The sequence below is a fragment of the Diabrotica undecimpunctata genome, chromosome 7 (assembly GCF_040954645.1).
Source record: "Diabrotica undecimpunctata isolate CICGRU chromosome 7, icDiaUnde3, whole genome shotgun sequence".
Taxonomy (NCBI): domain Eukaryota; kingdom Metazoa; phylum Arthropoda; class Insecta; order Coleoptera; family Chrysomelidae; genus Diabrotica; species Diabrotica undecimpunctata.
Window position 1 is genome coordinate 154,455 of NC_092809.1, and position 21,240 is coordinate 175,694.

General features: G+C 31.9%; 1 protein-coding gene across 1 annotated transcript in view; it reads left to right on the top strand.

Annotated features, from left to right (window-relative positions):
• The first annotated feature begins 219 nt into the window (after positions 1–219).
• Swip-1 (EF-hand domain-containing protein D2 homolog Swip-1) overlaps positions 220–21,240 on the top strand; it is an 81,433-nt gene continuing 60,412 nt past the window's right edge. Inside the window, exon 1 of the mRNA XM_072536576.1 lies at positions 220–615. Within this exon, the coding sequence (XP_072392677.1) occupies positions 446–615 (170 nt within the window). The 5' untranslated portion in view covers positions 220–445. The remainder of the gene's footprint in view (positions 616–21,240) is intronic.

Genomic DNA, 21,240 nt, shown 5'->3' on the forward strand with positions numbered 1-21,240 from the left:
CTCTTTTAAGCGCTATTGTATTGTATATAAACTATGTTGACAAATATGTGCATTTTTCTTTTAACCATAATAAATAATCCGAACCTAAAGAAATATGTATATAGAATCTAAAATCACGTATTCAATGAACACGTGAGAATGCCTCCTTCCACTTGCCAATCTCGCACACGCTTGCGCTTAACAGCAATCTCGGCATGGTTCTTCCTTGTCACTGCAAAACCAATTTAAAACTTTAACTTGTGTTATTCGTTCAAAAACCGTATGTTAGTTGCCTCGCAACAGAACTGACGTCTGTCGACTTCATCCTTTCTCACGTGTACGTTTTGTTCGCGTTCATTATCTAAATTCTCAGTGTTTTGTACCCCATTTCATTCATTAATCCACTTACATTTATTCATCCCGTGGCCGATTTCGTTTACTTATCGAAAAAAAAAAAAAATCAAAAATGCCAGCTGATCAAGAATTGAACCAGGTTTTGGTGAGGAGACAGGAGATCAACGATGCCCTCGACAACGGGGATGAGGTAAAAATCAAATACAGGGTAGTGAATGTTTACACCGAATTTCACGAATTCACCAGGAAGGAAATCAAGAGTTACGAAGTGGCATTTAAAAAGTAAGTGGATTTTGAATAACGTATTGTTTTTACTAAAATTATGAGATCACAAATCCAAACATCATTATCAATACAATGTTTACTAAAATATAAACCAAAAGGTTTTAACACTGATAACGATCATTTTTTAATACTTTCGTGCGATAACATAAAAACTATTAAGTATTTTTTATTTACTTTTTTTGATGGCATGTAAGTAGATACTTAATTAATTATTGTCATTGTCTATTCTATTATATCCATGAATTATTTCAAGTTTTTTTATTCTTTTTTAAAAATGTGTTATCCAAAAATAAAGAGGTATGTTTTGCATCGTATAATTCCAATAATCTGCTAACGCCACACGCAACAAATTTTCAGTAAAAGCAAAAAAGTGCATCCGTATTATTTACGAGTACCTGTCTAAATGAATTGTAATTATTCCATTAGGGAATTTAATTCTAATTAGTTTATAACCTTAATTTACGTATTTTGATTACTAAAATCAAAAATAAACATTGATTGTTTAATTAATTATTAATTAAAATCATTTAAGTCACTTATCTACATCAACAAATAGGTAACACTAGTTTTTTGTTTTTTTTTATTCAAAGAAATAAATACTTAATTAAATTAAATTTATAAGTTGTTTCTAGTTTTGTACCCCATGAAACGAAGCTGAAAAATCGCTTGAAAAATCGAAAAATTACTGAGGGCTATTTTTACCTGGAATACCTGGGGGATATGGTCAATAGAAAAGGCGTATTATATCGTGGTTATCGAAACTTTTACTGCATCATGAGATGGGAACTATTTTCCCGTTGTTCTTAAAAAAATGATTGTAGATGGAAAATTAATTACCCTTGTACAGTTTGTGAAAAAATTTATTTAATAAGAAAACACCAAAATGCATATATGGGTGACAAAAAAAAATTAGGTCTCAACTACAGCAGTGTGACATGATTTAAAACATTTTTTTTGGGCATAAAGCTACTTGAAAATAACAACATATAATGTTAGTTCGTTTTTCTTCTTTTTTTGTTGAGCAAAATCTGCATCTTGTATAATTTTTTTGAACATCTGGTAAATATGGTCCTACAATTCTTAGTCGAATTTCGTCTGGAACACCAAAGTTTCCCGTTTTTTTATTTTTAAATATCACAGGTGGATATGCCTTTACTGTAAAGTCGTCTATAAGAGCTCTTCCAAGGCGAAGCCTAAAATCCTTGTGGGAAGAATTTTTTTTGATCATGAATTCTTTTGTACATAATATATGCATTAATCCACGATCTAGACTTCCTACTTATGGAATATGATGCCCTAAAGTGGTCAAAGAGATCAACACTTCCTATGTTTAGTGTATAATCTGCAATAACTTTTGGGCACATTATATTTTTATTTGTGCCATCTCTTTGTATACGTTTTATCATGGTTACTTCATGTGATTCATTGGCAGTTGTAATAACCGTGACTTCTTTTGTATCCAACTACTTTATTGCTGTTAGAGGACTACTGTTCAAACAATAGAATTCATTCTTTCGAAGTTTTTCATTTTTTGTTCTGTTTTTTCTCATGAAATCGGGTAAACCTTTGCGACTAGGTCTGACTGTATCTATAGCAAACAGCTGTTTAGCATATAAATCTTTCAAAAGCTAGGAACTTGTCAAAAAGTTATCAAAAACAACTTAAGGTTTGTGTGGTATATCTTGGCATAATTCAGTTACAACCTTGTATCCCAAGCCATTATTTTCAATGCCTTCGGTTTTTCTAGTGTAGATAATAAATACAGATACTCAGTAATAACATCAGAATTTGCCCAAATTTTATAACCAAGCTTAATTGGCTTCTTAGGCATATACTGTTTGATAGAACTACGTCCTTTAAATTTCATCATATATTCATCAATAGAAAATTGACTTCCAGGATTGGCTTGTTCTTTGAAAATTTCATTTAGTCTATCTACAAATGGCCTTATCTTACACAGTATGTCAAAGTTAGGTGAACCTCTCTCTGCAGCTGCTGAATTGTCATTTAGATGGATATTTTCTATTACTTTTTTGAACCTGGTTATTGTAAAAGCTTTGGAGATAACAGGATTATTATAAAAAGGATCACTTAACCAATATAAATCTTTGTCTGGTAAAGGGTGCAGTTCTATTAAAATAAAAACACCTAGCAATGTCCTTAAATGTCTTATCAAAAATACTTTGTATGTATCAGAATTTTTGGAGCCGATTCACCAAATAATTTGCGAAATTGTAATAAAAATTAACTTTTAGCGGCAAGAAATATCATAACCTATCAACATCAACATATAATTGTCGATTGTCAACTAAAAATCAGATTCTTCGAATAACTGTCAGAATAGTTGGTGTATTTATCCATGAAACGTATACTTCATATCACACAATTCAATATTCTGTGCGAGTAGAAATTGTACTTTTTTGACAAATTATCAGATATTATTTATAGCACATTGTTATTTCCAAAATTCGAGCTTCCTACACTCTTCGCTGAAGGTAGGCTTGTTACTCCGTACATACTTTAACATTAATACAAATAAGTTATCGAATATAGAACGTTCGGTAAATACCGTTTGTGCAAATTTTTACTTCCTTTCATTCTAATGCATAACTGGTATCTATACGGTGTATAGCTTAATGTTTTAATTCCGACGTTTTTAACAGTTAATTGTTTTAAAAGAATAACAACAAACCAATTCATCTACAACCTGATTCATGCATCGGTGATGATTCACAGTTTTTATTACGAGAGAAATATAATAAGGAAGTGAAATTTTATATTCGTTGGATCAGATTGAATTATGCAGTTAAATTGCATTAATCATGGATTGTCTAGAATTTTCATTGATAAATCGTAATAATGCGCATTGTGACTTTAAATTTAAAAATCTTTTAGTACGACTGCTCAGTGTAAATGAGCGGTCAGAGGTTGGCTTTTGAGTAGGAGAGGGCTATTTGAGACGCATCACTACCCCATTATAACTCCAGCAAATACACTCAGATGCAAAAAAACGCAACGGAGAAAATTTTGGTAAAATTCAAAGTATTTTAATTCTTTTATTTTTAACCCTATTTTGATGATTTTTTAGCACACTGTGTTAAAATAAATAATATTATTTATAATAAATTTATAAATTTAAATTTAGTATAGTCAGTTTTTTGATAAAATATTATATTTGACTTATTGTACGGGGTTAATTAAAACGTGGTTTTATTATCCTAAATTGGAAATATCCTGTGGAATAATTTCGTTTGCGAATTTTCGTAAAACCTTATTTTTCGGTTGCAACCATGTCTCATACGCATTGTGTTTTTTGTTTCATGTCAAAATATGCCTTGGTTCATTTTTTAGAGCCAAATAAATTTACCACCCACAATTTAGGACTTTTTTAATTATGATTATTTTGGAGTTATTTTGTAATAGCAACTGTAGAAATCAATATTAAGCAAGAAAGACAAGATGATAAAAAGTAAAAAATTCAAACCTTGGATGCGCCCAACGAATGAACTTGACTTTGAAAAATATATCACCAGTAACTTACTCAGAAATACAACAAGAGAAGACGTAAATAACCTAAACGAAGAAATAGTAGATACATTAACACAAGCTCAGGAAAAATTTGGCCCTAAACATGGAAAAGAACAAAAAATTAGTAAAGAAACGAAACAAAAAATTGAAGATCGTAGAATGCTGAGAAGTCAAGAAAATGTTGACTCGCAAGATATAAACAGCATCAATAAAGAAATCTCTAAAGCCATCAGCCGGGATATTAGAAAATACAACAACGAGAAAATTATAAAAACTATAGAAGACAACAAAAGCATGAAAGCATTGAGGAGAAAAATGGAAAATGGCAAAAAAGAAATTTTCCAACTTAAAGACAAAAATGGAAATATTATCTCAGATAAACCAAGCATATTACATATAGTGGAAAGTTTCTATGAAACATTATATAAAAGTCAAGTTATTCCAGAGCTCATCGAACAACCAATACAAAAGGTACATAATGTAGGATCGGAGGATATACCAGATATATCACGAGAGGAAATTCAACATGCCCTCAAAAATATGAAAAATAATAGAGCTCCGGGGGAAGATGGTGTAGTCATTGAGACAATTAAACTAGGAGGTCCACTTTTGATGTCCCGAATCCAAACACTTTTTAATCTATGTCTGCATAGTGAAAACATTCCAAGTAAATGGAAGAATTCGGTTACAATCCTCCTTCACAAAAAAAGGGGATAAATCAGATCTCGAAAACTATAGGCCAATTAGTTTGCTTAACCACCTATACAAGCTCTTTACTCGAATACTGACAAACAGATTAGAAGCAAAACTCGATTTCTATCAATCAGAAGAACAGGCAGGATTTCGAGCGGGACACGGAACAAACGACCATTTGCAATGCCTTAAAACTCTAGTTGAAAAGTCTATCGAATATAACAGACCCCTTGCTCTTATCTTTGTCGACTTCCACAAAGCATTTGACACGGTCGAAACAGTTGCTATCTTAAAAGCACTATCAGAATGCAGAATAGATCACAGGTATGCAAATATTATTCGAAATATATACGAAAATGCGACAACAACCGTTAACCTCCATTGCATGACTGAGAAGATAAAAATTGGCAGAGGGGTGCGGCAGGGAGATACCTTGTCGCCAAAACTATTTATAACAGTTATGGAGTACGCATTTAAACGGCTAGATTGGGAATCAAAGGGTACTAGCATCGATGGAAAGATATTCAATCATCTCAGATATGCCGATGATATTGTTCTCATAACAGACAACTTAGGAGAAGCCAGAGTTATGCTACAACAACTACAGCAAGTAACCTAGAAAGTCGGTTTAAAAATAAACTATGGAAAAACAAAAATGATGACCAATCTCGTCCCCAATGAGCTAATAGAAATCGAAAAGTCGCCCATAGAACTTGTGGAAAAATATGCGTATTTGGGTCACGAAATAAGGTTAACGCGAGATAACCAAACATGCGAGCTACTCAGAAGAAGTCTGGGTTGGGCTGCATTCGGAAAAATGAGAGACGTATTTAAAACAAATATACCGATCCATTTAAAAAGAAAAGCTTTTAACCAGTGCGTTCTACCAGTCCTCACATACGGAGCAGAAACCTTAACTCTCACAAAAACATCAGCCGAAAAATTGAGAAGGACACAACGAAAGATGGAGAGATCAATGCTTGGAATAAGCTTAAGAAATAGAATAAGAAAGGAGGAAGACCCCCAACGCGATGGACCGACGACCTCAAAAGAATTGTGACCAATTGGATAGCAGAGGCGCAGAACAGAAGCAGATGGAAAAGTCTAGAGGAGGCCTATGTTCAACAATGGACAACTCAGGGCTGATTGATGATGATGATGATGATTTTGTAATACGACGAGGTGGCTGTTATTATTATGTCATATTGACACTTGCATTTTGTTTACCTATGATTGATCATGGTTCTTAGTGTCGAAGATTGTGCGAAAGCCGTTGCTCTGGTTGAAGTAGGCGAAATTATGAATATGTGGCTAGAGTACTACACACTCATATCGCTTTACCATCCAATGGGTAGTGGAATGTCTTATACGAACTGGAACAAATAAGTGCAAAGCGGGAAGTGGCAGGAAGCGCAAAACTACCGCTTTAGATGATCGTTTTATAAGAACTCAGCTTCAAGAGGTTCGAGGCAATAATGTAAGTGTATTTACAGTTCGTCGAAGATTACATGAATTTGGTTGGCAAAGTTGCAGACCAGCAACTGGACCCAAATTACTTCCATGGTACAGAGTGGCTAGACTACAATTTTTCAGGGAATATTTACATTGGAATTTAGGACAATGGAGTAATGTTTTTTTCAGGCAGTTATAAAGGCTATGGGGGGCAATACAAAGTATTAAGTTATTTTTTAGTAGTTTTTCTTTGTTATATGCGTACTTAGGTTAAGTTATATTTAAGTTGTTTTTTTTTATGTTTTGTTATTGTTATCATTGTCATTAAAACCAAGATCATGTCGTTGCTTTTAATCATTATTTAAATACAGTGCTTTTGGGTTGTCGATATGACATTCCGTCGATATCAGTCACCAATGCCCCCTAACGGAATTCCCACAGGATGTTTCAAAGTTAGGATAAAAAACCACCTTTCAATTAACTCCGTATGATAAGTCAAATACAAAATTTTATTAAAAAACTCACTATACTAAATTAAAATTTATAAATTTTTACAGAGTGTGCTAAAAAAATCATTAAAATAGGGCTAGAATTAAAAAAACTGAAATTCTTTGAATTTGACCAAAATTTTCTCCGTTGCGGTTTTTTTGCATCTGAGTATAAATCAGGTAATCAGATCCAGTAGATACTTATTTATTAAATAAATTCATAATATGAACTGTGCATTCATGCTTAAGATTTACCTTTTTAAGATTGCCGACGCTTTAGTGTGCTGTCAAACTTTAATAAATACATTGTTTATTGACCGAATATATCTTCCTGTTGCAAAATTTTCGTTATTTAAACAAACCATACATCCAAACATGTTCATAGTGTTCTGTAACATTAAAATTTATTGTATTAACATGACTTTAATAGCAAACAGAAACATAAATCATATAAATAAACTGATATTTATAGTTTTCAATCATACAAGAAATATAACAAGCTAAATTTAACAACTTTTAATGAGCATAAAATAATAAATAAACTGTTTTTTTCTTGAAAACAAAATAATTATACTACTACAATGGAGTTTATGGAAATGACGTGCAAAATACTCGTACTAAAAATATTAAGATGGTTCATTATTATCAGTTGGTATTCCACTAAAAATTCTCATTATTAATACCACAAATGATAAGTATGTAATATTATTGTATTGGCCTATAAAAGTGACGTAGGACTATCAAAAATGACAAATAGGGAAAACAAGAATTGAAAAGATAAAAATAATTAAATATCGTAATATCGATTAAGATAGAAATTTACATTATGACAAAAATAGGTATTCAATATTCACTATTCATGTCATTCTAGATAGTAGAATCAAAATACCAAACAAATTTTGGATAAGGAATCTTGATAGACTAGGGCGGACTTGTTTTGAGCTGGATGTGAGAAATCGTATTCTGATTTTTGTAGAAAAAATTGTGTGACAACTTCAGTAATAATAATTCACATATTCACAATATAATGAAAAAAAAAAAAATAAAATATTTAGAAATTGTTTGGGTTTTACACCCATATTGAACAATTATTTTAATCAATGAAATATCTCCTAAAATACTTTGTCTTCAAGATACCCATTTTAAAAATACCAATATAAATCGTCGAAATTATCAATGTTTTCTAAAAAATAGAAAAGCACACCAAACCAGTGGCGGAGTAGCTATCTTCACTAGAACAGATATACAAGCTAAACCAATTGCATTAAGTACTAGTCTTGAAGCTGTAGCTGGAACAGTTACTTACCAAAAACACATTACCAGCCATTGCTTTATAAGAATAAGAATTTAGAAATCTTATAGATCAAATTCCAAACCCAAAAATAATTTTAGGTGATATAAATTCCCATCATCCGGCATGGGGAAGTCATAAAACTGACAAATTCGGTAACTTAATGAATCACTTCATTGATTCCTCAGATTTAATACTACTTAATAATGAAATATCGACCCGATTTAATTCTTACAACGGCTCATTTTCGGCCATAGATTTAACATTATGTAGCCGTAGCCAATCATTATCACTCAATCTCCTAAATTTCCAATATATCAATCTTGGAAATTAAAGAATGCCAACTGGAACTCCTACCAGATCGACATCCAAAAGAAAATTGAAAATTAGTTAAAATTAATGTCATTAAGCAGTGACATTAGGTCATTAAATAATAACATAACAGAAGCAGCCTTAACTAATATCGGTAAAACTAAACTTTGTAATAGACAACCAGTGTCTTGGTGGACCAGCGAAATCGCACTAGCTCTATCTATAACAAAACTCGCGTTTAATAAACTTAAAAAGCATAATACGGAAGAAACTTTTAAAAACTTAAAGCAAGAACGAGATATCTCATAAAAAAGCAAAAGAAATACATGAAAAAATTATGTCTCTTCTATAAATTCATCGACTCCTTTAGCTGTCATTTGGACTAAACTTCGTAAACTCAAAGGTTTCAACTCTTTTAGACAAATAACCACAACTCTTGGTCAAACAATAATTACTTGTAACAAAGCTATTGCAGAAACATTTGCGCTGATGTTTATCAACAAAATTCTAACAATAATAATATACCTCAGGAAATGTTAACGCACATGGAAACTATAGAATCTTCTATTATCACCAAAACGATAGCAATGATCCTTTAAACATCGCCATAACTCTTCAAGATTTAGAATTTGCTATTTCTGATTTAAAAAACACCTCGGCTGGACCCGATGACATACCACTAATACATATTTATAAAAAACTTTCCATTTGCAGCTGAACTAGTTTTACTAGATTTATTTAATATTTGTTTTTTAAAACATAAATTTCCTGACCTTTGGTCCCAGGCAGTAATAATTCCCATAATCAAGCAAAATAAACCTAAAGATAAACCCACTTCTTACCGCATCATCTCGCTTACACCAAATACTTACAAATCTTTGCCGACGCCTCTAAAACCACAGATGAACATGATGCTGCTTACTATTCTGATGAAGAAAACTCCCACAGCATACACTTACCTACAAATTGTAGTATACTCACAGGCGAGACCACAGCTATATTAATAGCCTTAACTTTTGTCAAAACTAGTAACACGATGAAGTGCGTCATCATTACAAATTCACTTAATACGTTATTGAAATTAAAACAAATTTATACAGCAATAAAAAATGAATTAGAAATACTTTATTCCATGGGAAAGGGCACAGCTTTCATTTGGGTACCATCGCACACTTGAATCTGGGGAAATAAAAAAGCAGATCAACTAGCAACTACAAGCCGTATCAACTTAGAAGATACTACAAAAATTACAAAATATCCTTATAGTGACATGAAACATCTGATTAAAGTTCATTGCAAAAACATTTGGCAAAATTACTGGGAAAATTCAGCAACCAAATTTTAATCAATAAAGATCCGCCACCAATTTGCAACAACTGCTCCACTTCATTGAGAGTGAAACACCTCCTGCTTGATTGCCCATGTTTCCAAAATCAAAGAAGAATGCATGGAATTTCAGACGACTTCAAATTCATCCTGACAGAGAAAAATTTAAATGTATTAAATTATTTAAGAGATGTAAAATTGTAATTATACTATTTAATGTACATAACCATATTAAAACTATTGTGTTTGTCATCCCACTAGTAATTCTGCGTGGTTGATGTGGAATAAGTGTTTTAAATAATAATAAATAAAAAGAGTTGAAGTAACAACGCAATAAATATACCAATATTGTTTTTTAAAATTAGCTTTTGGAACATTTAACATTGCGAAGTTGGTTTTATAACTGTTTGAACAGTCGGATGATACAATTATAGTATATTTGAAGAATAAGCTGGAGTAAATTCTCAGAAAAAAAACTAAATTGTTAAGCATATTTTAGTACGTGTGCTTTTCGTACAACGTCAATATTTTAGCTTATTTTACGTTGGGTTTGACTACTTAAATAGAAATTTTTCCATGTCACATGGACTATCGTAAAATTTAAATACCTGCTATTGTTAGAACTGTGTCGGCTAGGGATGATTCAGCTGGTCATAGACGTACTTTAAGGGTATTACATTATTCGTTTCGGTTTGTTAGATATTTAAACCATTTTCAAAGTATATTATATTTATATAAATCTGTTTATTTTAGTAACGTTATTTATGGTTATTTTTGTCGTTATGATAATGACCCATTAAATAACAAGAAAAGAAAGAAACTCTTAAAATACATAGGTATTTAGTTAATGGTGTTTTGATAGTTTAAATAGAAAAAGTCGATTAGCGAAAGATGGTTTCTGATAAATGTGAACGCTATCTTAAATAGTATAAATTTCGATTTTGTTTGGAAAACCAATGATTAATAAAATGGTTAATGGTCTTTAAATAGTCATTCATTAATATCAGAAAATTTTTGTTCAGTCGATTATAAGCGAGTGAAGAGATCTAACACAGTTGTTTTTTGCAAGAGTGAATACTGAGTTTATATACGTGTGATTATACACCAGTTAAAAAAGTTGAATTATTTATCACTTAACGAAAAGAGTGTTATCCTTAATGTCTACAATTATTTTAAGTAACACAATCCTTCCAATACTGTTGATAGTATAGTTGAAATTTCGTCTAAAGTAATAGGATAATTCAAAATCAACTGTATATAACATTTTAAAAGAGGAAAAATCAGCTCTTATACCGCCACCCAAACCGAGACCTGGAAGACCAAAATTGTCGAAAGTGAATGTGGATGAATTTTTCAAAAATGCAATTCGTAGAATGGTCCATTCTTTTTTTTTTAACAAATACCAACTTTATATAAAGTTTTACAAGCCATTAGCGACGATCCCGATTTACCCACAATAAGTAGAGACAAACTTTGGAAAGTTTTGCATTTGTAGGGAGAGTTTGGAAAGACAAAACTATAAAAAAATGTCGACAAGCATTTCTGGAAGGATATTCAATTGGTTTCAAGGAACCAACAGGTAAAGGTCGACGATTAATTGTTACCCATATAGGTAGTATGAATGGATTTCTTAAGGAGGGTTTACTTTTGTTTGAATAAAAAAAGACCTATGATTATCACAAAGAGATGAACGGAGACGTGTTTGAAGAATATTTCGAAGAGATGATTGAATTCATACCTAAAAATTCAGTTATTGTGATGGACAATGCAAGTTACCACTCTATATTAGTTGAACGTTTACCAACTACTCAATGGAGGAAAGATGAAATTGCAATGTGGTTAACTTCTAAGAATTTAATCTTTGACGATACAATGACAAAAGAAGAATTATTAGAGATTGCTAAAATTGAGGAGATAGCCAAAAAACGAGGAATTGAAATACTTCGCCTACCACCGTATCATTGCGAGCTAAATCCGATTGAATTAGTATGGGCCGAAGTTAAAGGTAATGTTGCTCGAAATAATAAAACTTTTAAATTGTCAGATGTTACTATTCTTTTTCATAAATCAATATCCGAAATAACGACTGAACATTGGCAAAAATGTATTAATCACGTTATAAATATTGAGAAAAATATGTGGGAGCTTGATCATGTAATAGATAGCAGTATAGGACCTATAATAATTCATTCCGGATCGGATAACACTTCGTCTGAAACAGAATATGAGGAAGCTTAACTTTAAACTGTAGCTCAGAAGTTTATTTTACATTTGAACTAATTACCGTCAACTTCATTGTTTATTTTTTATTTATTTTTTATCGCTAATATAATTTTCATTCTTATTTCCAATATTATTAGTACTAAGAATATTATTATTTATTAATAGGAATATAAAAAAAACTTACAGTTTTTGTGTATGTATTTTACGTTTCAGTATAATTTATTGTATTTTATTATTTTATATTAACTGTATGTTTCACAGATAATAGAATTTTTATTCTTTGTATGTGTTTTTTTTTTATTTTAAACCAGTATTGGATTGGATTAATTTCTTTGTTCTAAATATCTAAATAAATTTAACGCAAACTTTTCTTTTAAGATTACGTTTTAGTTAGAAGATGTGCACGCCTATGTATTTTGAGGTTCGAAGATGAGTATTCTGAGAATTTACTCCAGCTTATTCTTCAAATAGACTATAATACCTGAATAAACATTGGTAAATTTGTTAAATCTGGTTATGGGATATGAACTGAAAGTTCTTTAGTATACAGTAGATAGACCCTTAACTAACTTATTAGTAATACTTAAGGGTTTTTATCTTTATTATCTCATCCTTATTCGCCTTCTCACGTTTTAACAAAGATTGACAAACGATATAATATACAATATTAATTCCAGTTAAAGTTTTAATTAATGTTATTCAGTGATTTTTTGAACTTTTTTCTCAAACTTTTACCTCACATAAATTACCATGAAACTGTATACTTTACGTTATTCGCCAAGCCTTTTTAGGACATTCTTTAAAGAAAAAAGAACTGTTGATAACTACTACCAATACCAGTTTCGTTTTCAATCAAGCAGTCGCTATTGAACGAAAGTGAAAATCAGAACCGCTCGATAGCCGCAATACAAACAGGAAATACAAGAAAATCCATTATCGATTACTTTATACGGCAATTGGCAGTGTGAACAATTACATATTGTAAAAAAAAGACTGTAGAGAAAGTAGTGTGCATTTTTATCCGACTTTTAAGTTGCAGGAAGATCTAAAATACTCGGAAACTCTAATTAAAGAATCGACGTATCGGGAATTTGTTGTTTTTATAATTTAAAATAATTTTCGATTCTAATGGATTAACAGATGTTTGCGGTTTAATGGAAATTTCTTTCGATCGTAATCAATTTCACTTATTTTGTCATGGTTATGCATGTAAATTATTAATTTGACCACTTTCTATTTATGAATTTTATTATTTTATATTATTTTTTTAAATCTATACACGATTCTTCGTAAATTAAAGAATGGATAGGGTACGTAGAACCTTTGACTAAGAAATGGTACTCCGCGGTATGCTATAAGAAATTATGGAAACTAAAACATTATTATGTCATTTGTCTATTGTCATTTTTGCATATTGTGAGATCGAATAGATGATGATTGCGATGCTTTTAACTGTATCTTGAGATATAAATCTCTAGGAATTTTAGGTATCTAGTATTTACTCTTAAAACTCCATAACTAATTAAAACAACAGATTTTATTTAAACTCTCACTTTGTTTTTGACCAGACGACAGTCTTTGTATTCGACAGCTCTTGTCATTTGACATTAAAAATATTTGATATTACATTAGGATTTGGATGTCGAAATATTCTTATAAAGACGGGGATTATGGAATACCATTTTTATTTATAGAATAATTTCGTTTATATTTCAATAAAATAATCTATTGCTTGTAGTTTTTTTAACATTATTTATTATTATTGACATATTTTGTTTATTTAAAATGTTTATTTACGTAGCACAAAAAATAGTCCACAAATTTTTGTAATAATTTGGTTTATTCTCTTTTTTACTAAACAAATTACAATAAATTTAACATTAGAACATAACATATCAGTCTTCAAGAACTATCTTAAACAAAAGTAAAACATTATTTCACTAAGACTTCATATCATAAAAAATATAAGAGATGGCAAAAAAAATAAAATTAATCCGGAATATTGTTACAGTCATTACAAATTGAATTTAAATGTTTCAAATAAAGATACTTTTTACAAATCGAACAAAAATATATCGTTCTTCGATTGTTTTTTCCATCCACAGTCACCACACCTTCCAATTGCTCCCGGAGTTCTTAGAACTGGCACGACATCTTCATCCAAATGACAGATCTCCTTTAGTCGAATCCTTACTTATTGTCTTGGGTATATGGACATTTTGGCTTTGATTCGTCTGGTGGTTGTACATAAGGCTAAATGCTAAATTTGTCAAAACTTCTCGTCACGTTTCTGTGGAATTTGGAATATTACAGTTGTAAATAACAAAGGAATTTATTGCTGTAACATTTAACAGTTAAAAGAATATAAACAAAGGGGGCACATAATTCCTACTTGCGCTCATACACAAAACGCAAGTAATCAGAGACCCTCGTTCTGAAGACGTAGCGCTCCTGTATGTCTCTTTTCCCTTTGGGAAAAAAACACTTTGCTTGAACTATGCTAAGACCACTTTCGTCGACGTTAAATATTTGATTAGCTGAAAAGTTTTTTTCTAACAGGTCAAAAAACTCGCCAACGTTTTTCTTGTTAAACATTCTTTGCTGCTAATAATTTTCTTAGAAGGGATTTGCTACTGCAGGACTTTTCATTTGTTGTGACTTATTTACAGCCACTTTTGTATTTTATTTATAAAGACGTCTTTCGCGATTTCGCAAAATTATTCTGGGTCTAGTTTTTTTTTTGACAGCGAGTTTGCTAGTTCATTACCATGAACTTCTTCATGTCGCATCCCCCTTGTTATAGACATGTTATTGTATCTTGACAGTTTACAAGGATATTATTATAGTATAATCGTGTTGAGAGATAATAATTTTCAACACTTGTGAGAGATAGTCTTAATGTTCGTTTAAACAAGCAATAAGGATGTGATAACTTAAGGAGAAGAGGAACATGCGATTTAGAAAGCATAACCTATTATTTATTTATTAAAAAATTTAACGAATACGTTAGGATAATTGAGGAGAAAGATGTAGTGATAAAAGTAATGAATGCGTAAGAAAAAAAATGAGAATAATTAATTGCCAGCAGCAAGGGTTTGAATATAACAAATTGTCTAAAAAGACGTTTTAAATATTTATTGAATTTGTTAATATAATATATTTTTCATGTCATCTGCTTGTCTACATTTTCAGTTTGTAACTGAGTTATTCAGTAACAATCTGCTGTTGATCTGAAATTACTTCTCTGAAACTGAGGAAATCGCGAACAGTTAACAAATTTTTAGGTGACCTCAATACACCGGCGGTTGCCCAACAAACCCACGCGGTGCATCTAAAAATAGATCTCTTCCCCTACGTTTCAATTTTGACCTTTCCCAAATTAAATCAATAAATGCATGCAAACTGATTTCGGTATGCTTCAGGTGTAACGTAAATTTATATCGTATTATGCAGTTTCCCTGCAATGGCACTAAATGGTTAATAATGATGCAAGGAAGTAGCGCTTCCTTGCGTTTAGGGTAACTTTACTGATCGGTAAAAAAGCTGCTTCCTTTATGAACATATCCATGTCTATATATATTTTTAATTAGTCATAAACTGATATTTACCTAATTTTATTCTTATTGCTGACAAAAGGTTAACTTAACTTAAGTTTGTTTGTATAAATTATCGAACAATTTTTAAAATAACCTTTTTTGATTCAGGAGTGAACATTGAATCGTTAAACGTCACCTGAATGTAAGAACTACGTAACATGAATTTCGAAGTTTCGAGATAATTGCCAAACACACTTTATTCATTTCTCTTCAGCGAAATATCTTGAACCATGACACTTATTATACGTAAGTTTTAAAAGAAAATAATTTCGTTTCTAGTCAATTTACTGATTTAAAGAAATATACACAAAAATGTTGGTTTTTATATTTTTTATTATAGAAAAAACAAAGTTATCCACTTAATTAACAAACTTATCTTCAACTAAAATAATGTAAGAGTATAAAATAGGTAACTATATTTAATTCTTAATGAAAACTAGAAAATAATAAGAAAAATAGCGATAATCTACAAATAAAAAGAAAAAGGCCTTAAATATAATATGATATAATGAAATATTTTAATATTCATCCTCGTCTGGTTCTTTTCTTCCGTGAGGTAAATTTGAATAAAAATTGAAGTACTCACTACTTAAGGCATCAGGTTTCATAGAAAACAAAGTTATTAGGTCTTTATATTTAGCATCGGTAATTAGATGGCCTTGTGGATAACAACGTGGTAAAGCAACATTTCTCGGAAGCATACGTGAGGCTTTTCTCTAAAGACATCTTCTTTGAAGGATTCCTTATATCCATATTTATAAGAGTTGTCTTTCTTAAATTGAAACCAGCAGTTTTTTGGAAAAGAACCTGTTTATTGCCCGTGTCTGTTTTTCTCATAGTAAGCTGTGTATGGGCAAATGACTTCCAATTTATAAAGTTTTCTGATTCAATGTCATGTACAATGTAAGGCTTATATTCTTTCTTCATTGCATTCTGTGCTATTGTTCTCCATTACCCTGGCCACAGTGCTTTGCCGACGCATTTAAACTCTGTTCCAATAGAGTGCATTGAATCACACTCCATTTTACTAAGACCAGGTGTTAGAAATTTAAGGTGAATAATTTTAATATTGTTTATTCACTTGAGCAGCGTGCCTACATATCGCTACGATGTATTTGTTAAGATTTTGACCACCGCAACGATCGCTAAAACATCTTACTTCTTCGATTGTATCTTGAAGTGACTGAAAGTACGAAAAAAGAAGGCTGGCAATCTCACAACTACCTCTTCCACCTTGCCCCCCATGCCACATGAAACAATCACCCACACACAATTTTAAAAATAAAAAATTGTAGGTGGCAAGTCTTCGTTTGAAGAATAAAATAAAGCATTATTAGTTGGATCGCTGGGAGAAAAAAAAATTATTAATTTTGAATTTTGTAACTTATCGGGCATTGAAGGCGTTTCCTGAGGTTCTGACGTAACTCTAGGAATATCCCCCCCGGTTTGGAGACTCTAAATCGTTGGTAGGTTAGAGTTACCTCCATTCTCAGTCCGCTCGATAGTCTGTAGTTCTGCGAGTCTCATTGGAGGTATATCGTCGACGTTGATGGTCCTCTTAACATTGTGAAACTCGTAGGCTAGATCACCTACTGCTCGGAGGATGGTGTGAGGACCAGTCCACGTACCGCCAAAGTTACCCTTTACGTAGTTTCTCAAGAGAACTTGTCATGGCATGTAGGTTCAGGTTTGGTCGTCTTCTGGATTCGAAGGGAAGAGGCTCCAGGCGTAGACTGTGACCTTCTGGGTGGCTGCTGCTACTCTTTCTGCCCTGGACTCTCTTCTCTTTTCTGCAGCCGTCTCCTTGGACTTCCTTGGGCGGTATCCAAGCAGTAGTTCAGCACGTGCTTCTTCCGTGTCGTTCCTGGCTCCGTTCCTGTTGTCCAACTGGCTGAATGACTCATGTCTATGCCATTAAAAAAATAGTTGTTGAGGGTTTCATAAACAATGCCTTATATTGCTTTTGTTTAGATTTTTTTGTCCCTACTAGTATTCATTTAGAATAACTTTTGACATTGTAACAAGCAATACAAAACTGATTAGCATCTATATTATAAATATGTTGTTTTGTTTGTAAAGACTTAAATATTTATAACTTGATTGGATGTGTATAAATAATTATTTTGGCTATTAAAACGAGAATGGTTAATTTTTAATGCTGCACAGTGTATTTCCAATGATTATCATTCAATGTTGTTATTTTTATCATTTTTCTTGTTAATAATCATAACAAACAGTGAGTCAGAAACAAGTTTTTAGTACACTTTAATGACACACATATCAATACCACAGTAACATAAATGACGAATGCAATTTGTATGTCGTAGAAATAATCGCACAAAAATCTTAATTTATGATACGTTCAAGAAATGCTTTTTTTTCGGACTTTTTGTCGAAAAAGACCAATTTTTGCAAAGAAGTTTTCAGAAACGTGTTAACTATTGTACATACTATTCATTTGCCTAAATACTTAAATAGCTTTAAATCCATGTTAACTGCAAATACAAAAATAAATTTATGTTTTTAATTATTTTTTTTTGCATTGTCCATTATTGTACCAACTTGGACGGTAATACTGATAAGAATAACTTTAAAAAATTTAACAAAACTTCAATATGTATTTTCTGTCAATGAGTAAAAAAGTAATATTTCTTTATTGGTACTTGATTTTCGATGTCTACTTGGATTTTTATTTAGTTTTGCTAGCAGTGGCGTGCTATCGGGATGCTTCAAGCTGGCAGAAGTCAAAAAGACCTTGCTGAGGTACCTCACACGAACAGAAGTATCATTATTCGTTTGTGGTTAAGGTGTCAAGAAAATGATGATGTTGCTTAAGAATGTCATACGGGCAGTACAAGGATATTTAGACTGCACTTTGCGAAATCTCACTGTAACTGCATCACTATTACAAATGAGGCTGCAAGAGACCCACCCATCAGGTGTTTGTTAGTGGCCAAACCATTAGAAATAGACTGCATGAAGTAGGGTTAAATGCTCGAAGACATGTGAGAGTGCTTGTATTATCCAGAGGAAATCGCGCTCATTGACTTCAGTGGGCACAAGAACACGCAAATTGTGTTAGACGTGAGTGGGCCTCTACTTTGTTCACAGATAAGTCTCAATTTAGATTTGCACCAGATACAAGACGAACAAGAATTTGAAGACGATCTGACAATGCTAATCGATTGGCCACCGTGCACAAGTTTCATATACAGCAAAGCGGCAGTATAATGGTATGGGGTGGCATCACTCTTGGTGGAAGAACCAATCTCGTTTGTCTGGAACGGTTTTTAAATGCAACATACTACCGTAATATTATTCTCGAACCTATTGTACCCTTTGGACAACAAGCTGGTCCCCAATTTCAATTAATGCACGACAATGCGCGTCCGCATACTGCCAGGGTCGTGCGAACATTTCTCGAAAATAATGAAATTAAGGATTTACCATGGCCTGCACAATTGCCAGATTTAAACCCAATTGACAGCAATTGTTTGGGGGCCTTTTAATGCAGTGGAACAGAATATCGCAGCAAGACATTGACCATCTGATCATGAGTTTACCTTACAGATTTAGGGTAGTAATCAATAACCATGGAGGTCATACTAACTTAATCTAAATTAAGTACTAACTTATACTAACTTAATCTAAAGACTACTTTGTTGGGAGTCGAGGGGCAACAAATTAAATTTTTATTTTTTTTTGTTACCATATTTTGACTTATGGAGTTCTCTTTCAATTTTCTAAAGAGCTAAATTTTCTTAAAATTGCGATAATTCTAAGAAAAAATGTTTATTTTATATCCAGGACTTTTTATTAAAAATATTTGAAATAAATTATTTATAATCCTTCTGTAATCTCGCATTTTGTTTTTGTCCCCTAGATTATGTTGATGTGTATACTTAACAACTTTTAATAAAAACTTTTGAAAATGAAAGATATTAAAATATCAAATTTCAATGAAACTATATACCACCAAATAAAAAAATATAAGCATGTTTTATTTTTACGATTATTACTTAATACTACTCCAGGAAGTTGTCCTTCATAACACAGTTTTAAAAATTCACTTAGTAATGCACCTTTTTTGTCTACAGCTTGGACTATAATATCTACCTTATGGTAAATCGTTAGTTGTTAAATTTCTTTAGTCTATTTAAAAGGTGGCTCATCTTTGTGCAATATGATATTATTAAAGTTTATATTAATAAATGCTTTTGTTTTGTGAATCAACTTTCTCATACCGATATTTTAAAAACAATTTCTTCGAAATCGGCTCTTGTAAAATTCTCCTTGCAGCCTTATCTGAAATATCTCATATGTCGAAATATAAAAATAAACTAGATGGACATTTCTATATACGACATTGACCTTAGCCCCGATGTCCACCACTAGCAAAGAAACCAGTTTCAGAAGTAATTCGCGCTACGCAACCAAAGGCAAACCTGTCCTTTAAAACAATGAATAAACGGCTCATGTTATGAATGAAAAAAGGAGAAAAAGAGGGCGGTGCATCACGATAAAGAGCCATCAACCAGACTACACTCTTTAGATTTTTATTGGCGTAATCAAAGTATGGAATGTCTAACATATATGTAGATGCTATTTGTATGTACATATGTGTTATTTCTGGCAAACTCTTATATTTACTTCCAATAAAACTTTATGTTGGTACCACATTTCTTTAATTCTGTGAAATATAATATATTGTCTCGATACACATATGGTTTATGTGCCAGACAGTCAAAGATAAAATTTTAGATGGTAAAACATTTCGAATAATTTTACACTTAGCACTTGCGTATGAGAGTTTCTCTCACACTAGGATTTCTTCAAAGTTGTGTTTGTGTAATAGTTTTAAAAGTTAAAAAAAAGTTGATTTGAGTACATATTTTACTATATATTTTACTTTAAATCTATCTTTAGATGAATGTTATGATCAAATGAGATAAAAAACACAGTATTAATGGAAAACTTAATCGCTTGAAGTATCGCTATCGTCAGAACACGTTGAGCATGGGAAGATGGTATGCTCTGTGCAAATAGCAACATTGCAGCTAACACGTCGTTTTTTGTCTTTCTGTTCTTTCTTCTTGGATAAAGTACACAAAATTCTGGAGGTGCTTCTCTTTATTGTTCAATCCGGGGCATATTTAAATATTCCCTTAACATGCTTCCTATTTTAATTGACAAAGACCTGGTCGATGAAAAACGAACCAACAAAGCTTTGGCCAGATTATTTAGATACATTCTACGTTCAATAATTCCAGTATTAGTTTTATGTACTATATTTGAATTAATAGCAGCAACGTCCAAAATTGTAAAAAACTTCCAAGTGGCCAGCTCCAAAAAAAATCTGGAAATAGAATCATCATCATCATCATCATCTTTGGCTCTATAACCCTGTGTGGGTCTTGGCCTGTTCAAGAATTAGTCTCCATTCCCCCCCATCTTTCGCCCTGGCTTTACAATTTCTGACCCCTAGATTCCTCAAGTCATCTTCGACTTGAGTTTTAAATCTAGATCTTGGCCTGCCTCTCTTCCCGGTTCCTATTGGCTCTTGATATAATATCTGTCTTTGGGGGTCTCCAGTGTCCATTCTTTCAAGGTGTCCTAGCCACCTTAGTCTATTAATTTTAATAGACCGGACAGAGAATATCCAATTATGAAATAATCCAATTCTGGAAACAGAAGACGTTGATTTTAATTCGTC